At 36.0% G+C, this 23,651-nt stretch overlaps 1 protein-coding gene across 1 annotated transcript in view; it reads right to left on the bottom strand.

Annotated features, from left to right (window-relative positions):
• Positions 1-7,417: 7,417 nt before the first annotated feature.
• AASDHPPT (aminoadipate-semialdehyde dehydrogenase-phosphopantetheinyl transferase) overlaps positions 7,418-23,651 on the bottom strand; it is a 25,056-nt gene continuing 8,822 nt past the window's right edge. The window contains 4 exon segments of the mRNA XM_006907530.3: positions 7,418-9,595; positions 11,383-11,454; positions 18,342-18,503; positions 19,125-19,246. Coding sequence (XP_006907592.1) covers positions 9,431-9,595; positions 11,383-11,454; positions 18,342-18,503; positions 19,125-19,246 — 521 coding nt within the window. The 3' untranslated portion in view covers positions 7,418-9,430.

The following is a 23,651-nucleotide window of genomic DNA, read 5'->3' as shown; positions in this document are numbered from 1 at the left end:
GCAGTGACTGGAGTAGGAGACAGACAGTAATCAAAAAAGGAAAATAGAAGATGGTAAGTACCAGGAAGAAAAATAAAGTAGAGAAAGGAGATTAGAGTGTGAGGGTAGGAGAGGGGCAGCTTTCAATTTCAGATAGAGTAGCTAGGAAAAGCCCTACTAATGAGGTAATATCAGAGTAAAGATCTGATGGAAATGAGGGAGTGAGTCATGTGGATATGTGAGAGAACATTCCAGACAGAGGCAAAGCAAGTGCAAAGACCTGAAGGAGTGTGCCTGACATATTCCAGGAACACGGAGGAGGCCGGTATGGCTGCAGTAAACACAGAGAGAATAATAGATGTCAGAGAAGTACCAGAGGCCAGTGAATATCAAGTGGGCATATTTAGTAGGCAGTTGGAGTTATGAGTCTGGAGACAGGTAAGAGATCTGGAGAGGTCTGAGCAGAAGACAATTTGGAAGGCACTGGCATGGCAGTAGATTTGAAGCCTAAGGCTGAATGAGATCACCAAAGGAGTGAGTATAGGTAGAAAATAGTTGAAGTACAAGGATCAAGATTTAGGCTGCTCTACAGTTTAGGAAGATAAGGAAAAACCAACACAGACACTGATAAGCAAAGATTAGTGGGGTAAGAGAAGGAACAAATAACCTATCATGTCCTTGAAACCTGGTGAAAGAAAAAAAGAACAGGAGAATAATTAACTGTGTCTGTAAAATGGTGCCAATTAGTTAATAAATTGGCGATTGAGACTTGACTATTAGCTTTAGTAATGTGACTATCAGTCATAAATTAGATAAAAATCATTTCTATGGACAAATGGGAATAAAAACCTACTTAGAATTAGACTTAAGAGAGAATGAGAAGAGAGTTTGCAGTTACTGAGTACAATATTATAATGTAAAAAGAGAAAAATGGGTGGTACCAGATGGAGGTTAATTTTTAACTTTAAGAAGAGAGAAACAACTGGTATCCTGAAGAGAATGATCAAGTTCAGAAGAAACAAACGGTGATACAGAAGTGAAAGGGAAGAACTGCTGAGCCTTATGTTTGATTAGTAAGAGGGGATGGGAGGTGGTTCGGAGGTGCCTTAGAAACATGGGTCATCTACAGTAACAGGCGAGAAGCTGGAAACAGATATAGAAGGTGGGCAGATGTGATGTTGCAGAGAGTTTGTGGATCTTTTCTGAAAGCTTTAATTTTTGTTCGGTGAAATAAAAAGTAATGTCATCAGCTGAAGAGTAATCTAGTACAATTGTCAAGGGTTTAACAGAAAGAAAAAGGTATGAAGTAGATATTTAGAAAAAGGTATGAAATAGAAGACTGAGTGACTTATGTAGCATGACGACTCACTGGGTAGTAACGATGCCCTGCTTGTGGTCGATAATCATGAATTTAAAGTAATCTAGTTTTCTCTAGTCAGGTTCAGTTATGTGAATTCAGGCACAAAATAAGCAGAGAGTGGGTTTAACTGGGTTTGTGGTTTACCCAAATGTTTAACAAAAGAAGGGTAAGGAAGTTAATGGTATATGCAAAGAAAATATTTTAATATTTGATCATAGAATTCAAAGTGAACAAGAAAGAAAGAATAAACATGAAGGAGAAAGATAGAAAAACTGGCAAGATCAATGAATTGAAAAATCCAGTGAGATTAAAAGATTACTGGAGTTCATTTAGCAGAGGATGTGAGCTAAAAAGGTAAGAAATGGTGTATGGAAAGCGAGATGACTTATAATGAAATTATAGAGAGTTTGCAGTCATTGCTAATACAAAGGTCCAGGGATTGCTCGTGGAGGAGAGAAGCTGAGGTAAAATGAAGAATAAGATTATTGGAGGAGAGGTCAGGGACCTGAGAGGCTAGAATATTGGACTGATCACCTATATGTTCATTAGAGTCACCGAGTTTAATGTGGTGGAGAGTGAGCCAAGGAATAGGGGCAGGTGCCTCAATCCACACATGACTGCAGTAAGAAGAGATGGTGGGTGGTACAGATTGATGACATGAGGAACAGGAGAAAGGAGGAGAACAGTTTGAAGGTTTCACTAAGGAACAAAAAGAGCACCTGTGCCACCTCCAGGCTGAGTGGTATAGGAAGGTGGGAGTAAACACAGCCACATTTGAGAGGAATGGAAAGAAAATGGTGCCTTCAGAGGAGAGTCAATTAGAGCAGGTGAGTGAAAGGAATGTCAGAGAAAAGGTTGAGGATAAAGAGGGTTCAGCTAATGATGGACCCTGCATTCCTGAAGGCACTATAAAAGGATTTCAGTAGATGGTGAGGAGTGGGAGATGGAAACACATGTGGATAGCAACCAACCTCAGGGATGAACTGAGAATCATGGGCATGCGATGACTGACGTGGGCAAACAGTGGTGGGAGATTATTAATTTGAGGGAATAGGAGATGGGGGTTATGTCAGTCTGGGTTCAGTCAGGAAAAAAAAAAAAAAAACGCTTGTTATTTTGAGAAGAAAGGAAGTTTCTAACTAAGCTTTTTTTTTTTTAACTTTTTTTATTATTTATTTTTTTTATGGTGACATTAGTTAACGAAATCCAATAAGTTTCAGCTGTACACTTTAACAGTAAAGCATATATATATTTGTACTGTGTTCACTTCCCAGTTAGATTTCTTTCTGTCACCACATATTTGACCCCCTTTACCTCTTGTACCTCCTCCCTCCCCCCACCCTCTGGTAACCACTAGTATATTGTCCATGTTCATGAGTCTCTATTTGTCCTGTTCATTTGTTGCTTTTAGGTTTATATCCCACATATAAGTGATATCACGTGCTAATTAAGCTTTTGACATAATTGTAAACTCAGTTGTAAAATACTAGAGGTATTCTGTGTACCCTTTGCATGCAAAACTACAGAACAGTATCACAATCAGGATTTCAATATTGATACAATCAAGATACATAACATTAACATCTCCCTCATGTTGTCCTCCTACAGCTATACTCACTTCCTTCCTGCCCCATCTCCTCTTTAACTCCTGGCAATCATTCATCTGCTCTCCATTCCTATAATTTCATCATTTGAAGAATGTTATACAAATAGGATCATTGGCTTTTTAGAATTGGCTTTTTCTCAGCCTAATTCTCTGGAGATCCATCTAGGTTGTAATGTGCATCAATAGTTCATTCTTTTTTATTGCTGACTTAGTGCCCTATGGTATGGCTGTACCATAGGTTAGCCGTTTACCTGTTGAAGGACATATTGTAGTAAGCTGATTAATGCCCTCCCTCCACAAAATATCAAGTCCTAATCCCCGGAACCCGTAACTGTTACTTTACCTGGCAAAAGAGACCACAGATGTGATTAAAGATCTTGAATCCTGGATTATCTGAGTGGGCCCTAAATGCAATCACAAGCATCCTTATAAGAGAGAGGGAGAGGGAAATTTGACACATGCAGAAGAGGATGCAATTGTGTCCATGGGGACAAAGATTGGAGTGATGTAAACAAAAGCCATGGGATGTTGGCAGCCACCAGAAGCTGGAAGAGGCAAAGAACATATTCTCCCCGAGAGCCTCCAGTGGCAGTATAGCCCTGCTGACATCTTAATCTCAGCCCAGTGAAACTAATTCAGATAACCATTCCTATCTCCTTAGGACTATGGACTTTTCTCTTTATAGCATGCCAGGAATGTTCTGACATTTCAACCAGTTGACAGTAGGCAGCCATTGAATCATTGTTAACACCATTTGCAGGTTCTTAAGCCAACACATTAAATCATATTTCTGTGTGAAATATGATTTGATATATTATCAATACATCTAGCCTGTATTACATTATCCTTTTTGGTTTAATACTCTTAGAATCTGTCGAGTCTGATACTTGTTCCCCAGACTCCTACCAACACAAAGCAGTAATATCCTACAACTCTTTTGCATAGATGCCTTTGTTTGGTCCTAATCTTGTACTTCTGTTTGGGATATGCTGGCATCCATTTATCGTTTTCCAGGAGTTAAAGATAGATGGTAGACATGGAGCCCGAGATCTTATATCCCCTTATGAGAATTGTCTTAGGTGCAGTCATTGACATCTTTTCTTTCTTGGGGATGTAGTGGGTGGGGTAAGACTTTCCCTCAGACAGAAGGGGCTGTTTCAGCTACAAAAGACAAGATATTCCCCTAGTTGCCATAAATTTTCTAATGTTTCACCCTCGCTTTCAGTTTATCTCCTTTCCTGTGTGTATACTTTGAATATCCAAAACAACCAGCCATCATTCTCTGTAATCCCTACCATGACCATAGCGACTAAATGCCTCAGCCACTTGATCCTCCAATTCACCATCCTCCATCACCCCACACCACCACTAGTGATAATTTGAGTAAATGTGAAATCATCTCTTGCCACCAAATGCAAGTATCCATTTCCCCTGACAAGAAAGTTATTTGTATCAAATAGGTGAGAACTCCAATCCCAGAATCCCACTTTGAGATTGTTTCCTGGGACTGCTCATGGTACATATTACTGTATTATTCAGGATTGCAGCAAGAAACAGATGGTACACCCGAAAATGTGAAGATTATAAGCAAGGAGAAAAGAAACCTACAAGAGATGGTGAAGCATCCTGGGCTAGTTAAGAGCAAAAGACGACTCACTCTACTCTTAAAAGCAAGAAAAAGTGGTTCCTGAACCTGTGAGATCTACATCTGGAAGAAAGGGCTGTTGGGAGCTGTGATGCAGACAAACACAGCTACTTCCAAATCACTGCAGTTCCACTCGGTCTTCTCCTAATGGCCTGTGCCATTTGCAAAACTCAAGGAAAAGGGATTCTGGTGAATATAGTGCATAGAAGTCAACTTCATGGAATACTGAGCAGGGTGGGCAGAGGGGAGTGGATTTAGAGGGGTAAAGAATAGCCAGTTTAGCAGGCTTCCTGTTCGTGCAATACTGGAAAGAGCACAGGAGGGATGCTAAGTATCAACAGAAAAAATAGGGTACTGTCAGTACCAAAGTTCTGGGGTTCCATTTGCCTACTGCTTAGGCTCTAGGCCAGAAGAGTGGCCTTACACCTAGTGCATGGGCATTCTCTTGAAGGTGACCTGCAAGGGGTACATTATGCCACACATTAGGCTCTCTACCTCTGCTTAGTCAGTAAATGTTACTTCTTTCTCCTAATGTTGGTTTCTTTCCAAATTTTCCACTTAAAAATGATTCTAAAAGTGACTGTATACAGGAAAATTCTTCTGAAGCCCTTTGTCTTAAAATGTGTACAAGTTTGCATTCTACTTACTAGTGTCTACGTTGCTTTTATTGTAAAAGACTCTTTCCAAAAATTGAGAAAAAAAATGCAATTATAATCTTGCAATACCACTGCCTACCCTTAAGAGTATAAATAACCTTTGAGAATTTGGGAACTTAAGTGAGCTCATTATTCTGACACTATTGCACTGTTAAGGAACACCAAAGAGATCCCACTCTGATCTTTCAACCCTAATAGGAAATATAGGACTTAATATTATCCATTGACTACGGATGCACACACAAGTAGTTAATGCATAAAACTATAAGTGAGGGAAGTACTCCTGGAGAGGGAAGGAGAAAGGGTTAACTAGGGATGAGAGGTGTTTAGCTCTATCTGTGAGGAAAAACAAAAATTTGAAGCAAATATACTAAAATCACGTTATTTAAACCTAGGTGTTGTGTTATTCATGTGGCATTACTTCATGAAATCAGCAAAAGCTACAAATAAGGATTCCCAAGACCCCATTACCCCTGCTCCAGGATTGCTCGTTGTCACATTTGCCAGCATACCAATGAATTTAGTACAGTGGAGTGCAAGCTCTGGGTCTAAACTGTTTGGTTCAAATGTTTGAGTCCACTATTTTAAGCAAGTTGCTTAATATTTCAGCACCTTATTTTTCCCATCAGTACAATAAGGATAACTGAACCTACTCAGTGTTGAGGACTGAATTGCTTGATACATGTGAAGCACTTGTAAAGGAAGTCAGCTGTTATGATATACATGCCCTAAGACAAAGTTGTTAATTGAAGGTATGTCCAAAGACTTTTGCCAACCCAGATTCAGTCACTATTTATTTTCCCGATAAAATGAAATCCTTAGTTCTCTTCACATCCCCTTTGATTACTAATAAATGGAATTGTTTTCAGGCATATTTTCGATCAAAGAGGTATGTGTGTATATATATATGTGTGTGTGTGTGTGTATATATATATACACATACATACATACATATATATATATATGTACACATACGTAATATTTATAAATTTATTTTTAAGTTCAGATGGCAAGTTCAGCCAGTGAGGGGCCACTAAGTTACCTAAATCTAATTAGTTTCTAAGTTTCAGATACTGAGTAGTAGAGAGAGTGAAAAAGTTAATTGCAAATTTGTCCAAATCTATTCTGTTCTTGAGTTTGAAAAGCAAGGTGTATGTGAATATGCATACATGCACACATACATACACAGTCCTGTTTTAAAAAGCAATCCATCAGAGTTCCTATGCAGGAAACTAATAAAGCTACATATTTGGCATTATGGTACAATGTAAAGAATGGTTTTGGACTCAGCAAAACATGGATATGAAACAGTACTATGGTCTAGCTCAGTACAGAACTCAACAATTGGCAGCACCAATTACTCCATAGTTGGGCTTTGGTTGTGGAGGAGAACAGAAGCAGCTACATCTCCTATGCCACTCTGCCCCTTCCTCAGATAGTCTAAAAAATTAATTTCCTATGTTCCTTTTGCTCTCAAGAAGCTACCTGAGGGTATGATCCTCACAAATGGAGTAAATCCAAGAAAGACATGATGTAGAAAATGGGAAGTCAGGAAATCCAACATAAGAGAGGATGGTGAAAGGAGATTCATGGATGACAGCTGCGCACAAGCCACAGAAGGTAAGAAGTCTAGACACGACAAAACAGGAACGATTTAAGAAAATATATGAAAATGATGGAACGACTGATATTTCTAAACATATAGAGAAGTCACAGATCTAGTAGAGTTTTGGGTTGAATTAGCAAGAAGTACATAGGAATCTATGCAAAGTCAATTACTAACTCAGGAAAACAAAAATGCAGTATAGGGAAAGCTGTGTACAGCATTACATAATCTTAATAAACATTCTTAATCACAGTTAATAATGTAAACATTGAATTACAATATAATTATGCTAGGTAAAAAAGTACACAGGGAATGTGTAATGACAGACTAGTGAAGCTTTATATTAAGCAAAAGCAATACATGCATGTTATCTGGAGGTATGATTATAAGTAATAAAAAATAAGCTAAAAGAATTGAAAGAGCTTGCTCTGGTGACAGGAAATAGGAAGACGAACGTAGTAGTGTTTTTCATTTAGAAAAAAATTTTTGAGATCTATTTGACTCTTTAAACTATTTGTATGTGTAACTTTGATTAAGAAATAGAAAAACAAAATCTAGCACAGTATTTGGCTCATAAAAATTCAATGTTACTCATTTTATTATTATAATGACAAGACAGATGATAGTTTTTCATATCACAATTACATTCATGCTAGGGATAACAATGCTTCCTCTATTATAAATGCTACTTCGCCTTTTTAAAACATTATTTACTATGATTGTAATATTCAGGCATGCTTAATCAAATAAAAAATTATAAAACATTCCAATTTTTTACTAAGCAAAGTATCTAGTTTTATTCAATGTACACACAACCTTCAATTTTAGTAACAGAAACAATGAAATTATTTCACTTCTTGATATTTAACAAGAACAAGACTAACTCCCCAAGACATGCACTACAACCATATACTAGAATTCTGTCATCAATATGATGGTCTTGGCATCTTATATATTATGTTCCCACTTTAAATTAAGTCCTATTTACTAAAAAAAAACAGGCAAAGACAATAAACAAGCAGTTCATAAAAAGGGAATACAAACGACCAATAACAACACTGATGTATTAACCTCATTTGTAATGAAATACAAATTAAAAAAAATAAGGTACAATTTTTCACTTATTTAGGCAAAGATTAAATTAAAAAAAAAAAAAAAAGTATCTACAGTTGACCAGGAAGTATGTAGGTGGGGCGTGACAGGGTGGTCATACATATAAAACTGGAAGCATAAATTGGAAAACCTTTTTGGAAAGCAATTTGACAATACTTACCAAAGCTCTAAAAATGTTTAATCCCTTTGAACCAATCATTCCACTTCCTAAAACTTTCTCAAGAACGTAATTAAGCATGTACATCAAAATGTGGTTACAAGGATATTCATTGCACCACTGCTTACAGTAAAATCTGAAGACAAGCAAAATGTCTAACAAAGTGGAAAAAAAAAATGAAGAAGAACTTTGTGGCACACCTTCCTTTTGGCAAGCAGTGGGCTTCCCCTCAATGCCATTCCCCCAACTTTGCCTTAGCTTTTTTACCAAGAGTCTGCTTCCCATGGAGACTAATTATGTCAGATCAACTTTCACAGTGACCTGATCTGAGTCAAGGAAACTGAGGGAAAATGTTCTGGGGGTCTGTGGGAAATGTATTTCTCACTGAAAAAACCAAGAGGCAATTTTATGAAGATGTAAAGCTGGAAGTAACAGCAGCAGCTCTTATGACCAGGAGAGAGACAAGCCTAAGGCGAAACAAGCTAAGGCCGAGGCAAAAAAGTGTCCTTAACGACACCTCTGAACTGTGCTATGTGAGGTAATGTCCTTGGATACTTAAGTAATTATATCTGGGCACTGTTACCACTGATCCTAACTGATATTAGTCACACAAGAGAATACTTAGACCAGTAAAAGTTATGCCACAGAAGTATATTTTTATAAACAGTAGATGTGCAAATAAGAGGGAAAAAATAACAAAACAGTACGTTCCCATTAAAAGAAAAAACAAGTATAATAATGTGAACTTATTGGCCAACAAAAAGGTCTGGAAAGATACTCCAGGTTTTAGAAATAGTTATCTCTGAAACAGTTCTCTCTGAAAGATGGGAATTTAAATGTTTTCTTTCTGCATATTTGCATTTTCTTTTTTTTCTAAAATAAGCATGTAGAGGCATACCTCAGAGACGTTGCAGGTTCAGTTTCAGACCACAGTAATCAAGTGAGTCATAATCTTTTTGCTGGTGAGAGGTCTTGCCTTCCTTTTATAAAAAAAAAAAAAAAAATGCAACACCTGTGAAGCGCAATAAAATGCAGTGCAATAAAATGAGGTATGCCTCTATCACTTTAAAATTCTGTCTCCCTTTCTATTTCTTCTGTCAAACCAATGCAGTTCTGGGGAGGAAGAAAAGGTAAACATGTATTCTACCAAGCTATCTTGAACTGGGAGTATGCTTTTTTAGTAGGAAAAATTATGTTTTTTTCTTTTTTAAACTGTTTTGTGAAATGAAATTTGATATTATCAGGCATTTATATTTTAGTGAATACAGAATATTACAAAGTTTTGATTTCCCTTTGTTATTTATCATATCATGACTTTGTACCATTTCGTATTAGAATTTCTTCTGTGAAGCAAAAACAGTCCCAAAATGAAGGATCTTCAGGAGTCATAGGAACAGCAGATGATATTAAATCATTAAAGGTGAGAATAGTAAACTGCCTCTGGGATGGTTTAGAATCATCTTGAGATGAAACCTAAAAGGGATAAAAATAGATTACCTCATTGTTACACTGCATGTTAATCTTATGATCAATTTTATAATTGAGAAAATATAAGAAATAAGACCAAATTACATTTTAGTAATATTAAATTACAACACAGGATTTCTAGATGACTGCTTTTATTCCCTTTATTAGTGTTGCCAATATAACAAATTAAGAAAAATATAAAATAACCCAATTCTCAAGCTTTCTGTACTTAACAAAACCCTGTGGTATTTGTTTAAAATGTAGACATACTGAGCCACACATCCAAAAATTCTGATTCAATAGATGAGTTAAAAGGGATCCCAAAATATGTGACAAGCAAGTGAGTTATTTTGATAGCAGGGGGCACTAGGCAAACTTCTTAGAAATACTCTAGAGGGTAGATCTGGTAAAACTCCCATAACCACATAGAGATGCAACACTTCTTTAGGAATGAATCGTATGACACTAAATTTAAACTACAGTTGTTACTCTGAGATAGTGCCCCTGTTCACAACTCAACCCAATGTAGACCTTCTTTAACATTCTATACATTCTACTTGGGTTTTAAATAATGCTTTAACAAGGTCAGTATCTATTTTATGTGACTTCTATCTCACAACTATGCTGATACGGTCATCTCAATTTTATAGATGGGCAAATTCAGGCTCAGGAAGACCAACCGATTTGCACCAGCTCAACAGAGGTTAAATGACAGACCTGGGCCTGGAACCCAGGTCTTTTTGAATAGCATCCTGGTCTTTTTCCCACTATGTCATGCTGCCTAAATAGGCTCCCTCCACTGAAGTATAAAGGAAGTTCTCCGTGTGCACGTTACAAAAAATGTAAAGCTCTATGGAAACGTAAATTATTTGTATGGAAGGTAGAGAGGAGGTAAGGTAGGACAGGTACAAAGACAGGTAACCTGGATTAAAATATCTTCAGATAACAGGGGTCAATTTTAACATGCCACCCCTTTCTAAGAAAGATAATCTATGAGGAATTTTAATCCTTTGTTAATCTATTAAAGGCATGGTGTGTGGACTGAGCTATTTTTCTAGAGAGAATCATGTATATATTGATCACACCACATTCTCTCACATGGATTCCCTAAAAACAATGATATGCATGTAGTTTCGATTATTCTAACATTATCAGTACTTCTGAAATACCACTGCGGAATCACAACTATATGGCAACTATATGTAGGCTGAGAGTACTTGACCCTAAGTGTTTTTTTTTTCTCCCTCCACTTACCAATCAACAGCAGAGGAAAGTAAAAAACAGATTTTGATTGGAAGAATTGAGACTGATGTTATTCCACAATGTGACAGAAGGTCCCTCAGATGTTTGACATTATAACTTTGGGAATAATTTAGAATTACTATAAAAGGGAAAGGGGTTTAATTTGCTAGATAATTCTACTACTCACAACCTGTCAACTTGGTACCCTTATATTTAAGACAGTCCCAATTCACCAGCAAGTAAACCACTGTTAAGATGACTAAGTGATTTTCTTGAATTTCAACTATGCTAGTACCTCAACTATAAACATTAGCGCAGTATTACCAAAGTTTTTCTTGCAATATTTAAGTATTCGAAAGTAAAGCATACTTAAAATTTTCTGTGAAATCGCAGATGATTTTAAGGATTTGATAAAAACCACTTCTAAAACTATAACCTAAAAACAATCAAAAACCCCTTCTAACCTGATATAAACGAAATGATTGTTTCTACCAATAAAAAACAAACAACACTGATTCATGCTTTTAACATAGAAGTCAGAGGAATCTTACATCCTGATGTCTAGATCCATCTGGTTTCCTAAGAGCTACTGCAACGAAATGGTGCTCATCTATTTTGCTTTCCTGAAAAATAAAAGGTAAGAAAATAAATTACTAAATCTGTAAACTTAGACTTTTATTTACATTTTTAAAAAAATCTCAACATCTCTGTATATACATATATACACACAAACACACACACACATATATACACACATACCCTTCCACCCCAAATCATTTAAGAAGTCACATACTTTTGACCCTTTAATCTAAAATATTTCAAGATATATTTCAACAACAAATATTCTCTCACATAACAAGAGTAGTTAATAACTGATAAATTTAACATGGAAATAATATTTAAATTTACTATCTGTATTCCAAACTTTTGAATTAATCCAATAATGTCCTTTATAGCATTTCCTCTCCTCCAGTACAAGAGGCAGTTTAGGGTCAAATACTTCAGTTGTCATGTCTCACTAGCCTTTCCTTTGATAAGAATATTTTAAAATAGAAGCCCAATTCTCCCCCTTTTACTAGTAGGACACTTATTGCTCATTTCTGGTTTGTCTGATGTTTCTTAATGATTAGATTTATGTGACACATTTTCAACCAGCAGCCTACATAGATGAAGTGTCCTATCTAGAAGCACATCTAGATAGCCATCTGTCTCACTGGTGACATTAATTTTGTATATGCTTAAAGTTAGCATTAAAAAAAGTTAAGATTGCCAACACTGGTTTATAAACATTTGGTTAACTACATACTATAGCCTATGAAAAACCATGGTGGAATTTTATGGCTAAGAAACAGAATATGTAATTTCCTATTTTTCCCTATGTATGAGACAAAATGGAGGAGAGAGTTAAAGCAGTTACCAGAGAAAGGTATGAACAACTATAAAAAACTAAGCAAGTGTCACTGAAAAAGCACATTACTAAGGCATTCTTCCATAAGACATCAGCTGAAATAGGAAATTACAATTGTTAATCGTATTACTTCGAGACTGTTCATCTTTTCCCCTCTTATCTCCATACCTTACTATATCCAAATGAGCAGAAAATGAAATTCAGTAAGGATAAATTTAGGAAAATATGTTTAAAGAGGAAAAAATATAAGTAACTAAGTTATCAGAAAAGATTTAATAGATCAAAGTTATTTTCTCTTTAAAAACAAGCTCACAATATTTATTATAAACAAAACTATTCTTTATGATACCTGGTTCTCCCATTCTTTACACTGAACATTATAACACACAAGAGATGTTTTGGTTATACTTTAGGAAAACCACTTAGATCAGCACAGTTCTGTAGTATCTGTACCTTAGGTGAATATCAGAGGTAATCGTGGGCAATAAACGGTTTTCTCATTCACCCTATCCACTAAAATGCCCTGCTATATTTATCTACTTATCTTGTTACAAGCCAAATTTCAATGAGATTGATTTCAAAATAAAGATTTATCTACTCAGACATCATCAGTATCATATATACATGAAATATGACAAGAGCAAAACTAGAAAAGCCATTTCACAACAGCTTAGTTATCAAACATTAATACTCACTGCCCCACTAGAATAAAAGCTCCACGAGGGGATGAACTTTGCCCTAAATTCTTTCTGCGCAGGACAAGACTTATAGCTAGCTAGGTAAGCTAGTTCATTCAATGCTACTGAACTTAAGCTTTAAGTTTAATTTTTATACTTTCTAAATTTTCAAGATTTTCCTAATCTTATAATATTTATCCACAAATTTATTGTGAATAACAAAATGTCTTTATAATCTCCAACAAACCCAAAGGAACCAAGAACATTTTATCTTTTTAAGACATAGTTTAGCATTAGGTTACAAAGATTATTCTGCTTCAGTAAAATTACATGTCCTTTTCTTAATATGTGATTCCACCTTATAAACAAAGTGAAATAAAATTTTAAGCTAAAACTTAAAACATTCAAATTTCACAATTTGGTCCCAATGGAATCAATCAGTCATAAATGTTAACATTTCTATTTTTTAAAGCACTTTCCTTTCAAAAAATAAAGAATTTCTACTTCATCTAATTGCATCATTTGAAACTTTTTGGTGGTAACTTTCTTAATAGAAACTGGTTATAAAAATTAAGAACCTATGCAAATATAAAATTCTTCTTGGAATAATATTTCCTGTTTTTTCTAGAGTATTATTTTTCCAAGTGTGAGAAACGATATTCAGGTAAGTGAAAAATCCTTTGAATTTGTTGTAATAAACAATGAATTCTTGATTATGTTCAAGCTAAATAAGATACTGCCCCTGCCCTCAAGGAGCACTGGGGGAAATAAAACAAGGAGATAAATACAGAGATTATGAGGCAAAATGTGGTATGTCATAAGGAAGAAAGAAACCTTGATCATAAAGGAAATAAAGAGAAGGCACCCTTGTTGGGCATAAGTTGTTAAAGGACAAGGCAGGAAGAAGACTGGGGGTAACTGGGTGGGTGGTGTGTGTGTGTAGCTATAAGGGAGGTCATGGAAGAATTAGAACAAATATAAAGAGAAGCGGGCTGGGGATAGTCAAGGAATAACAGACAGCAGGTTGTGATTTGGCCGCAATATGGAGCATATCTAAGGAAATGACAGCTGAAGACTGAAGAAGGCTGAAGCAAAATAATGGAACAGAAACCCAGACAGGAGCCTATCCGTATTAGTCCATGTCATATGCAAAGAGTGCCCACACTAGGGAAGTGGCAGGGGCCACAAGTTTTCAAAAGGAAGCATGTCACTGCTAACTAGACAGACTGGTATGAAAAGGGGAGGAGGAGGAAGGGAACCAAAAATGGGTCTGGGCTTTTTATCCTGGATGGTAGTACCATCAAAAAAGCAAAGTTGGAAAAAGAGAATAGCTTACAGAGCAATCTGCAGAATTCGAGGTGTCTGTGGAATCTTAAGACAGAAATACACAGTAGTGAGAAATAGAGGCATCTGAAGAATGGAAGAATTTGAGTTAAAGACCTGCTAGTTATACACAGAAAAGTAGAGTGTTTGAGACTACTAATTTTGAGTGTAGATCCCTAAGAGGAATACTTAGGAAAATGTTCACATTTAAAGGGCAGCAAAGAAGTGCATTTTTTAAGTGAGTTTCAAGGGTTTTGTCCTCTTTTTGGTACACTTACAGATGGTTTCATAGATTACCTTCCACTAACAGCTTTTTAATGAAAAGCCTATTCTCTCCTTAAGGGTCTCGGCTTCCATTTCACAGATACATACGCTCTCCTCTTGAATGCTGTTAAGTACGCTAAGCAGATATTTTTTAAATCTTCATATTCTTTATAATTTTTCACTTACAATGCTGAGTCTTCAAGGAAATAAATGCTCTTTTTGCTCTTAAGATGTAGAATTTTACCATATATCATATGATGGCACTGTCCTTTAGTTCTGTTGAATGAGGACAGTATCCTAGCTTTCTGCATCATTTTCCTGAGTGCCAGTAGATACCTTCCAGAAGCACACCTGGAGTTAAGGTTACATATATGCAGCCTCGCCCCTATTTCTGGTATCCTGCAGGCATTCTTTTAATGTTGCCTGCAGAACTAGGGCTTTTTTTTTCCAGCTTAGCTAACCAGATCTCACACTATGAAGATGTGTAAGTCTGAAGTAGTTCAGTTATTCACTGGCTATATGCATTAATTAATAAACACTACAGTCTCTAACATGTAGCGCTTACTAGGAATTTGTCCTGTCTCCCAGGCAATAATACTTTCTTTAAGGCCTGTGTACTTAAAGACAGTCACCAAATACACATGAGAATAAAACCTCGCCATGGGCCTAATGGTATTTGGTCACGACTCTGGCTGTTTCAGGAAGTGGTATCTCACAGTAGGAAATGAAGCAGTTTGCTGCCAAGTTGTCCTGTGCAGTTCTTCATCCGGAGTTACACGTAAAAAGTAGAGAAAGACTCAACCTTCTTCGTACACCTTGTTTTCAGTTTACTAAAGGAGCTAGAATCCACAGTGGGGGAATTCTCTTGTCCTTTCCCTTTAAACAAGTTCTAACAACTCATTTTTCTCTTTCTCTGGATGAAATCTTGAACAGATCTCATAAAATGGTACTGTTAGTCACTTCTGAATCACTCTCAACTTAGTTACTCTGGATAGAGATACCTTGTCCTGTTTGATCCACAGTTTTACTCTCACCTCAAAAAGTACTTCTTCCTCTCACCAACCCAGCTCAAACCTAATTCAGGTTTGGAAGCCTCCAATAGGGAAAAGGATTGATTTCATTTCTCTTCCTAACTCCAGATCCCCTCTGCTCACTAGGCTGCCTCTAGTTCTAGAGTAGGTAAATTCAGTGTGTACAAGTGAAAATGGGAAGGGAGGAAAGAAAGGGCAGTGAAGATCATTCATGCCACAGTTACACACTGAAATCGCAGTTCTTCCTCAACTCCATGCCCAAAGGCTGGTTCTTAACTTGTGGGGTATTCTGGAGATGCCCTGACAGGAACCTCCCATCTGTGCTCGACTCCAAGTATGCCTCCCTTGGCTCTACATTCATCATCGCCCCCTTCAACCCCTGGTGTCTGGCTGCCCACTCCACCAGACTCATTCTGTTAAATTCACTCTCCCCACCAGGCCTGTTTACAGTGTAATAAACCATCTACACTTAAATATACGCACCTAACATAGATGATTTTCTTATTTTTGTAACTAGTACAATGAACAAAACACTCAGAGACATTTAGTAAAGAATTTACTTATTCTTCTATAGCCACCTTCAAATGTTGCCCTGATGGATCTCACTTCCCAGCTCCTAAACAAGCCTTTAGGCAAACACCATAACTCTTCAGTCACATTCAGCTTAAAGAAAAACCCATTTCAATCCTAAAACAAATGCACAATCTCCACATTGGCCTCATCTTGCTCTTCTATTCTTATTCTTCTTCCATTCTAGTTTCCCAGAGGTAGGTGGCAGAGTGGAACAAAATTGGAGGAAAAGAGCCAACTAATGACCAGTGCTATTGTTGACTTGGAGTTTTAGAACTCTGGGTCATATCAAGTATCTAAATGCTGGCTTATCTTATGGGGTGGTGGCATCTGTAGAATTATCACATTAAGAATTAGTTCGTTCTTTAGTTCTGTACCATTGCCTGACTTTTAATTCCTGCCCTTGGCAAATAATACACAGTGGAGTGCTCACTACCTCTTTCTTTTGGAGTTCCTTTTGAGTAAAGTCCTTTCAAGACACTTTAAGCCTAGTGGCTACCAGTTTCCATAGCATCTATTTGGTCCTCAGGAACTCAGACAACTTTGCAACCCAGAAAGGTGAAGCACAGCTGGCCCAATCACTGACTCTTCCCTCCTCACCCTGCTACAAGGCCTACTCCATCTGGCACTGTTAACAATATAGGATTCCCCACGAGTGAAATGGCTGAAATTTACCCCTTTACGTATTAAAGCAATTTACAATAATTTTGGTTATAATTTAAAAAGCTGTACTCTTTTAAAATATAGTATCCTAAATATAATTCACTCTTTAATTGACAGACTCCCTACGTTATTTAGTATGTTAGCAGTTATGACACAGCTCTCTCAAAATACTTTCTCCTCTTAGATCCCCTAACACTATTGTCTTATTTTACTTCTAATTATTTTGGTCATTCTTTCTTGGTCTCCTCCAATCCACCTTTAAATGTTAGCATTCTCAGGACTTTGTTCTAGGGTATTTCTTCTAATTTAGGTAATCTCACAACTGCAACTTTAAATCCCATGGCTTCAACTACCATGCACATGTTAACGATTATGAGTTTTTCCCCTCTGGCCCAGCCCTTCATTCTATTCACCTACTTGACACTTTCACTTGGATGTGTCTATGGCATCTCAAACTTAAATACCACTTCTTCTCTAATATTCAGTTTCTCAATTGATGGTCCTGTAAGTCACTGAACAGACATAACATCTTTGACACCTCAATTCCTTAACTTCCACATACCATCACAGACAGGACTTGGTCTTAAATACAAATCTGATCTTATCACTCTCTACTTAACACCTGTGAAATTCTTTTGAGAAAATTAGTGAACACCTCATATTTTATCCATTCATCATTAATTCTTTATTCGGAGGATTGACCTTCTCTGCACACAATTCAGGTGATAACTGAGGAATAACCACATTATTATACAACCCATTTGCCGGGCTCTGGGCACCTGACAAAAGCTGAATCGAGCAAAGAAAAGCACTTCCTTGGCTACAATGATTGCTCAGGAGATAAGCACCTGATGCAAGCTAGGCCGGGGAGTCTTTTCCCCAGGACTTTAGGACCTGGAACAGAAAGGGAGTTCACCAACCTCTGTGGGTTTTTATACTGTACACATGTGGGAGCCATGTTTCCTGCCACACAGACCACAGAAGTTAAAAAAGCTGGTGTATAGAATGAGAAAGGGGATGGGAGAAAACCAAAGCCAGGGCATACAGAAAGGCAAAAGTAAAATATTAAAAAGTTCTGAGTTTCCAGTCCCTAATTCTAGTTAATTTTGAGGCCCAGTAACATGAAACACTCTAATAACCTATAATAATGGCAATGTGGCTTAAATCTGTTTATGTTGGCTTTCTCTCACTAGCAACCAAGAATTGCTAGTGACAGAAACCAAAGACTGAAAGAGACTAAAATCTTTAACCCCGCCCATAACCGGTCTGCATGATCTTACCAGTCAACCCTAAATCTCCTCATCACGATAGAGCCCAAACAGTTTCTTTTGGTTGTTTATACACAAAAGATCTTCCTATTCCAGGGCCTCTTTTCCCTTTCCATTTTAGTTAACTCACTAGGACTTATTTATTAAGTATCAGCTTAAATGTTATGTTCTCAGAGTATCTGTGACTTCACATTCAGAGCACCAGGACTGGATTCCAGCTGTGTCTTGCCGCTCCAAATTAATCTCACATACATGTACAAAATAAGGAAATTCTTACAGTTACAGCAATTCTGATATGTTTCTTACCTCAAATGCCCATTCTTTTTCCTCTTCTCCATCCAGAAACAAACGTGTTTCTTTATAAACCTGGCCTATATCCAGGTTTAATGGAGAGATATCAAATTCAAGCCTTTGCAATTCAAATCCTAGTCCAACACCTATGGCTTTTATGAAGCTTTCTTTCAGCGCCTAAGATACAAAGAAACATTTTCTCTTAAAGCTTTTAATAAATAAGAATTTTCGTAAAATCTACAGGCCCAACACATCTGGATTTTAAACTCTACACTACATTATGGTTATAAGCTATTTTTTCACTCTGATAGTAGCATGAAGACAAACCAGCTGTGGATCTTAAGGCAAATCATTTAAGCTCCCTGTACCTCTATTTTCTCATGTGTTTGTTACAATAGTACTTTCTTCATAGGGCTGTTATGATCATTAAATTAGCCAACTTATAAAGGGCTTACAGTCATATCTTTTGGCATACAGTAAATTTTCTGTGTTTGTTAAATAAGACTTCATGTGTTTAAGCTCCTTAAAGATAGAAAACATTAAACATTATAAAGAGTAATAAACAGATGTCTTGCTTTAGCTTCAAAAATACCTTGTAATTGAGCGTTAAATGTATGTTAAAAATTTTTAAATGTCATTATAATGTAATAAGGTAAACCAAAAAATCATGAAGTTCCCAAGTCATGACATGTACTTCAACACTGGATGAACTACCAGGTAACCAAAAAATTTTTCTATTTTTAGCAAAGATAATGAAACCATCAAACATTTACTCTCAAAATGTGAAAGAAATTATACCCAATTCCTATAAAACATATCCAGCTGAGTCCATTCATCCTTAAAGCTTCTGATTGTTTCCCATTCTTTGTTGGTAAACTTTCTTTTCATAATATGAAAGAATTCTGAAATCGAACCACGACCTGTCAATTGAGGAAACAGAATTAAAAATTGCAGTTCTATTAGTAAATCTGTTAAAAATAGCGCAGAAAAGAAAACTATAAGCCAACCTTACTTCTGAATAGTGACAAAGTAAACTGGGAATTAAAAGAATAACACACAATGGCAAGCAGGGTTTAGCCCAGAAAAAGGTTAGGTTAATAGAAACAGTGAAAATCCATGAATTACTAAATAATTAAGGAGAAAAACCATATGGTTATATCAATAGACAACCCCCAAAAATTTTGATAAAATTTAAAAGCCAAACATGTTTAAATTCTAGTTAGAAGGAAACTTCCTATACATGATAGAATATCAGAAAGCCATGTAAGAACTCTTAAAATAAAGTAATACTATCCTGAGGTTTAATATTTTACATTGTTATATAACAGTACAAAAAGAGAACAATTTCTTTACTATAAGTTTTTTGGAAATAGGTAGAAAGCTAAGAACTGTTTTTTTATTCTAAGTTAACATCATGATTGGAAAATATACACTTATTTTCTTCAAAATAATTGTTTTAACATGTTTTCTAATTTGACTTCTCCAAATAAAATATTTTAATTTCTATTATTTTGGGGATGCTACGAAATAGGCTTATTTTTTTAAAAATCTGAAGTATATCCCTAGTTGTTTCATAGATGACAGAATATCACATAGCATTCTAAAAATAAATGACAAATAAAAGAATCAAAGAATCTGACTCCCAGAGTTAAGGGTTAAGACAAATGAAAACATACGACTTTCATATTATATATTTTTTTTAAATATTAGAATTATGTGTTTATTGACCTTTACAATTAGGCAAGAACTTTCTATCATTGTTCATTTATTTATTCTGCAAATATGCAGAATATGTACAAATATTACACAAATACGTACTGAACTAATGATTAAAACAAATGGGTCACGTTTCTTGCCCTTACACACTCACAGCCTAAGTGGTCTATCAGAAAGCCTGGCCCAAGGTAGGTGAACCACATGTTTACTATATGAATAAACGAATGTTAACTATTACTTGTAAGTTACTTCCTAAGTTTTCTTCTGCCTCATTATTTTCCAGAAAACCTCTTGAAGGTAGTCCCTCTGCAGATTCTATTAACAATCTGTCTACTCTAACTCCAACTCCCATTTCTAAAATATCCACCTCCAAAATCTGACATTCTTAACTGGTTGACTACAACTCTAAAAAAAGGACAAGTGCCAATATAGTATGTCTGGGTTAAAAAAAAAGATGTCAAATCCCTCTATTTAATGCTTTACTGGCATTGAATTACTAACTCACACTACGAGGATTAAACAATTAGAAATCCTATTATGATTATTCACATTAAAAACATCCAAGTGCTAGATGTTGGAAATATCATGATGAGAAAACAGACATGGTCCTTATCTTCATAGAGAGTTTACAGTTTCTCCTACAGTAACCAAGTACTTTTCCCATAGTTATCTCAAGGGCAGAAAATATTAATAGCCAGTTCTCTCTCAAAATTAAGATTGCCCCAACATCCCGACTTCAAAACAGTCAAAACAGTCTCCTCTTGTTTAGCCAGGAAATATTTCTAAAGGCCTTACAATAACATGTGGTCCTTTAATTCAAGAAAAAGATCCTCATTTATTTTCAAGTTCATTAGACTCATGTAATTCATCTAACTATACTCCTTAGTCCTTTTCTTAAGAATAACTTTACAATCCATTTTATGAATTCAATTAATGTCTATTGTTTTTATTTGTTCATATTAAAATAAAAAATTATTTCCTAAAAGTAACCCAGCAAAGTTCTAGTCATTTCATGGAACGTCGCTGAAATATTAAACTGTGATCTTAGGAGTCTCAGGGCAAGGGATTCTTACCCTTTGAGGCCATGAACCCCTTTGAGAGTATAGTGCTTATTCTTCTACACTTTCCTTAAAGCTCTTAATAAAAACAGTCTTGTTAAAACACAAGCATCACTAGTACATACTGGCTTAACAAATTACATACTAAAGAAAGTAAAGCAAGCAAACTTGTAAAAGTGATGTAAGTAAATCTGAAGATTTTAAATACTGAGAGAACTGTATCTACCTAAATCATGAACTGTTTCCTCTTGAACAGATTCTGGCACTAACAGTGGAAATAATAATAATAAGAAAAATAATATCTTGGATGTTGAAGACAGCATTATAAATTTTGAGTGGAACTGTAGTTTAACAGAATACCAACCAAAAAGCCTAAAATTTAAAAAGATGCGCTTTTTGTAATCTATAGTGTCATTTTATTTGCTGGTTTCAAGTTATAATTTCATAACCTTCAAGAAGCCCTCTGATTTTTAACTAAATACGATGAGGCAATCAAGGAAAAAAAATTTAAATATGCATGCTAATAAAAAACAAACTGATTAACATAAAAAGCAATCTAGCACAATCACTAGAAAGCAATCATATAATTGATTATGTGCAGCTAAAACTACCTGATGTGCATGTTTTCACATACTTTTGAGAGCATCTTATCTATTCCACAAGAGGTTTGACAGCAACAGAAAAAGATGATTTTGTAAATATTCTGCCAAAGCACAAAAGCGCCACACTGTGGCATTATGGTGGAAATACACAGGGTGAGTACTCAAGTACTATCAAGGAAATTGAAATTAAAAAGAAAAACCAAAAAACAGTTGGAAATACCAGAATAGCACATTTATCTCTGAAACTATCAGAAGACAGCACAATTATCAGAGACGTAAGTTGGTAAAGCCTCCTAATACCATCACATATTCACTCATGTCTGGTACAATCTTCACTTTAATCATTCTACTGCACAGGTAAGAACTGAGGTATACACAAAGTATGATAAAATGAAGCAAAATTTACATAGAACTACTAACCAAGTTTTAAAAAACCAGATCTTCCACCTTAAAGCTTAATCTTTGGGGAAAGCAGTGTTACATCCTAAATTAAGTGTTCTGCAGCAATATCAACTAATTAAAGTCACAGAGCAATGAGGAAGCTTATTAAACATACTTTAGTAACCTACGACAAAATAATTTATAGCCAACACCCTTAGCTGCTATTTCAAGTCCATGGGAAAAAAAATCCTACTGGTACTAGAACCTGAAAGCTCATCTATATATCCATCTCTCTCCAAAACAAGGTCACCGATATAAAGAGTATTTCAGTTAAAGTTTACCAGTTTTCTTAAAGAAGAGGGACCGGTTATTTCAGAGGAGAGTTGAGTAATGTCCATCTGTGTGCTTTGAAGTAATGAAATTTAGCTTTGAATAAATCATATTAGAAATTCTAGGAGTTTCATTTTTTAAGTACTGGATTACATATAATCTCGCTTGCATGGGAAGTGACAGTCTTCTAAAATTTGAATATGTACACGATAATGCTGGATTTATCAGCTATGACCAGGAATTTATCCAGGTACAAACCTAGAACATAAATGTCTGAACTAATATAGGTTCCATAAACCATATGCACAAAGCCTGTAGTACATTACTGACAAAGGAGCTCTTTGAGCCCTCAGCACAAGTGATTTACAGCAGAAAAAGCATTGGATTGAAATGTCGACCTAGGCTTGAAAGTCTCTACTTAGGCAGTCCTGAACTGCAGCTACTCTCAATGTTTATTTAAATGTCCATTTATCAAAAACTACATGTATCAACATACACAGGCAAGAAAATGGCCTACAGAGCTAGGGCTACTTGGCTGCAACTGTGTCATCCTTCAAGTAAAGGGAAGGACTCCAAAAGCAGACTAGAGGGGCAAAGGGTGGGGCCACCCTGAGGGACCAGAAGACAGCAGGGAGCCTCAGGCCTTGAAACCTCATGTAATTTGCTCTGCTAGGCTTCCAACTTGCTAGGGACCCATGATGCCTTTTTTCTTTCAACTTCCCCCTCAAAGGGGAATATCTATTATTCCATGCCAGGTCCATCACTGTATTTTAGATGCAGATGACTGTTCAATAGTTTTACAGGTTCATTGATGGAAATCTTTCCCCATAAGGGATTATACACAGTCTCACCCATATCTGATTTAGATGAATCAAATGGTGAGATTAGGAACTTTTTGAGTTGATATTTAGATGACTTTGGATTTAAAGTTAATGCTGGAACATTAAGAATGCTGGGGTGAGGTAAACTGATTTTGTATGAGAGATGAATGTAATTTGGGGGCACAGAGGATGGACTATACTGGATTAAACAGTGTCTCAAGTTCATGCCCACCCAGAACCTCAAAATGTGACATACTCTGGAAACAGTCTTTGCAAGAAATATAATCAAATTGAGGTCATGTTGGATTAGGGTGGCCCCTATTATCCAAAGACTGGTGTCCTTTTAAGAAAAAAACTTTTAGACCCACAAAGAGAATATAGGGGAAAAGACCATGTGAAGATGAAGGCAGAAACTAA

The sequence above is a fragment of the Pteropus alecto genome, unplaced genomic scaffold (genome assembly GCF_000325575.1).
Source record: "Pteropus alecto unplaced genomic scaffold, ASM32557v1 scaffold12, whole genome shotgun sequence".
NCBI lineage: Eukaryota > Metazoa > Chordata > Mammalia > Chiroptera > Pteropodidae > Pteropus > Pteropus alecto.
This window is presented reverse-complemented; position numbering and strand designations above follow the sequence as displayed.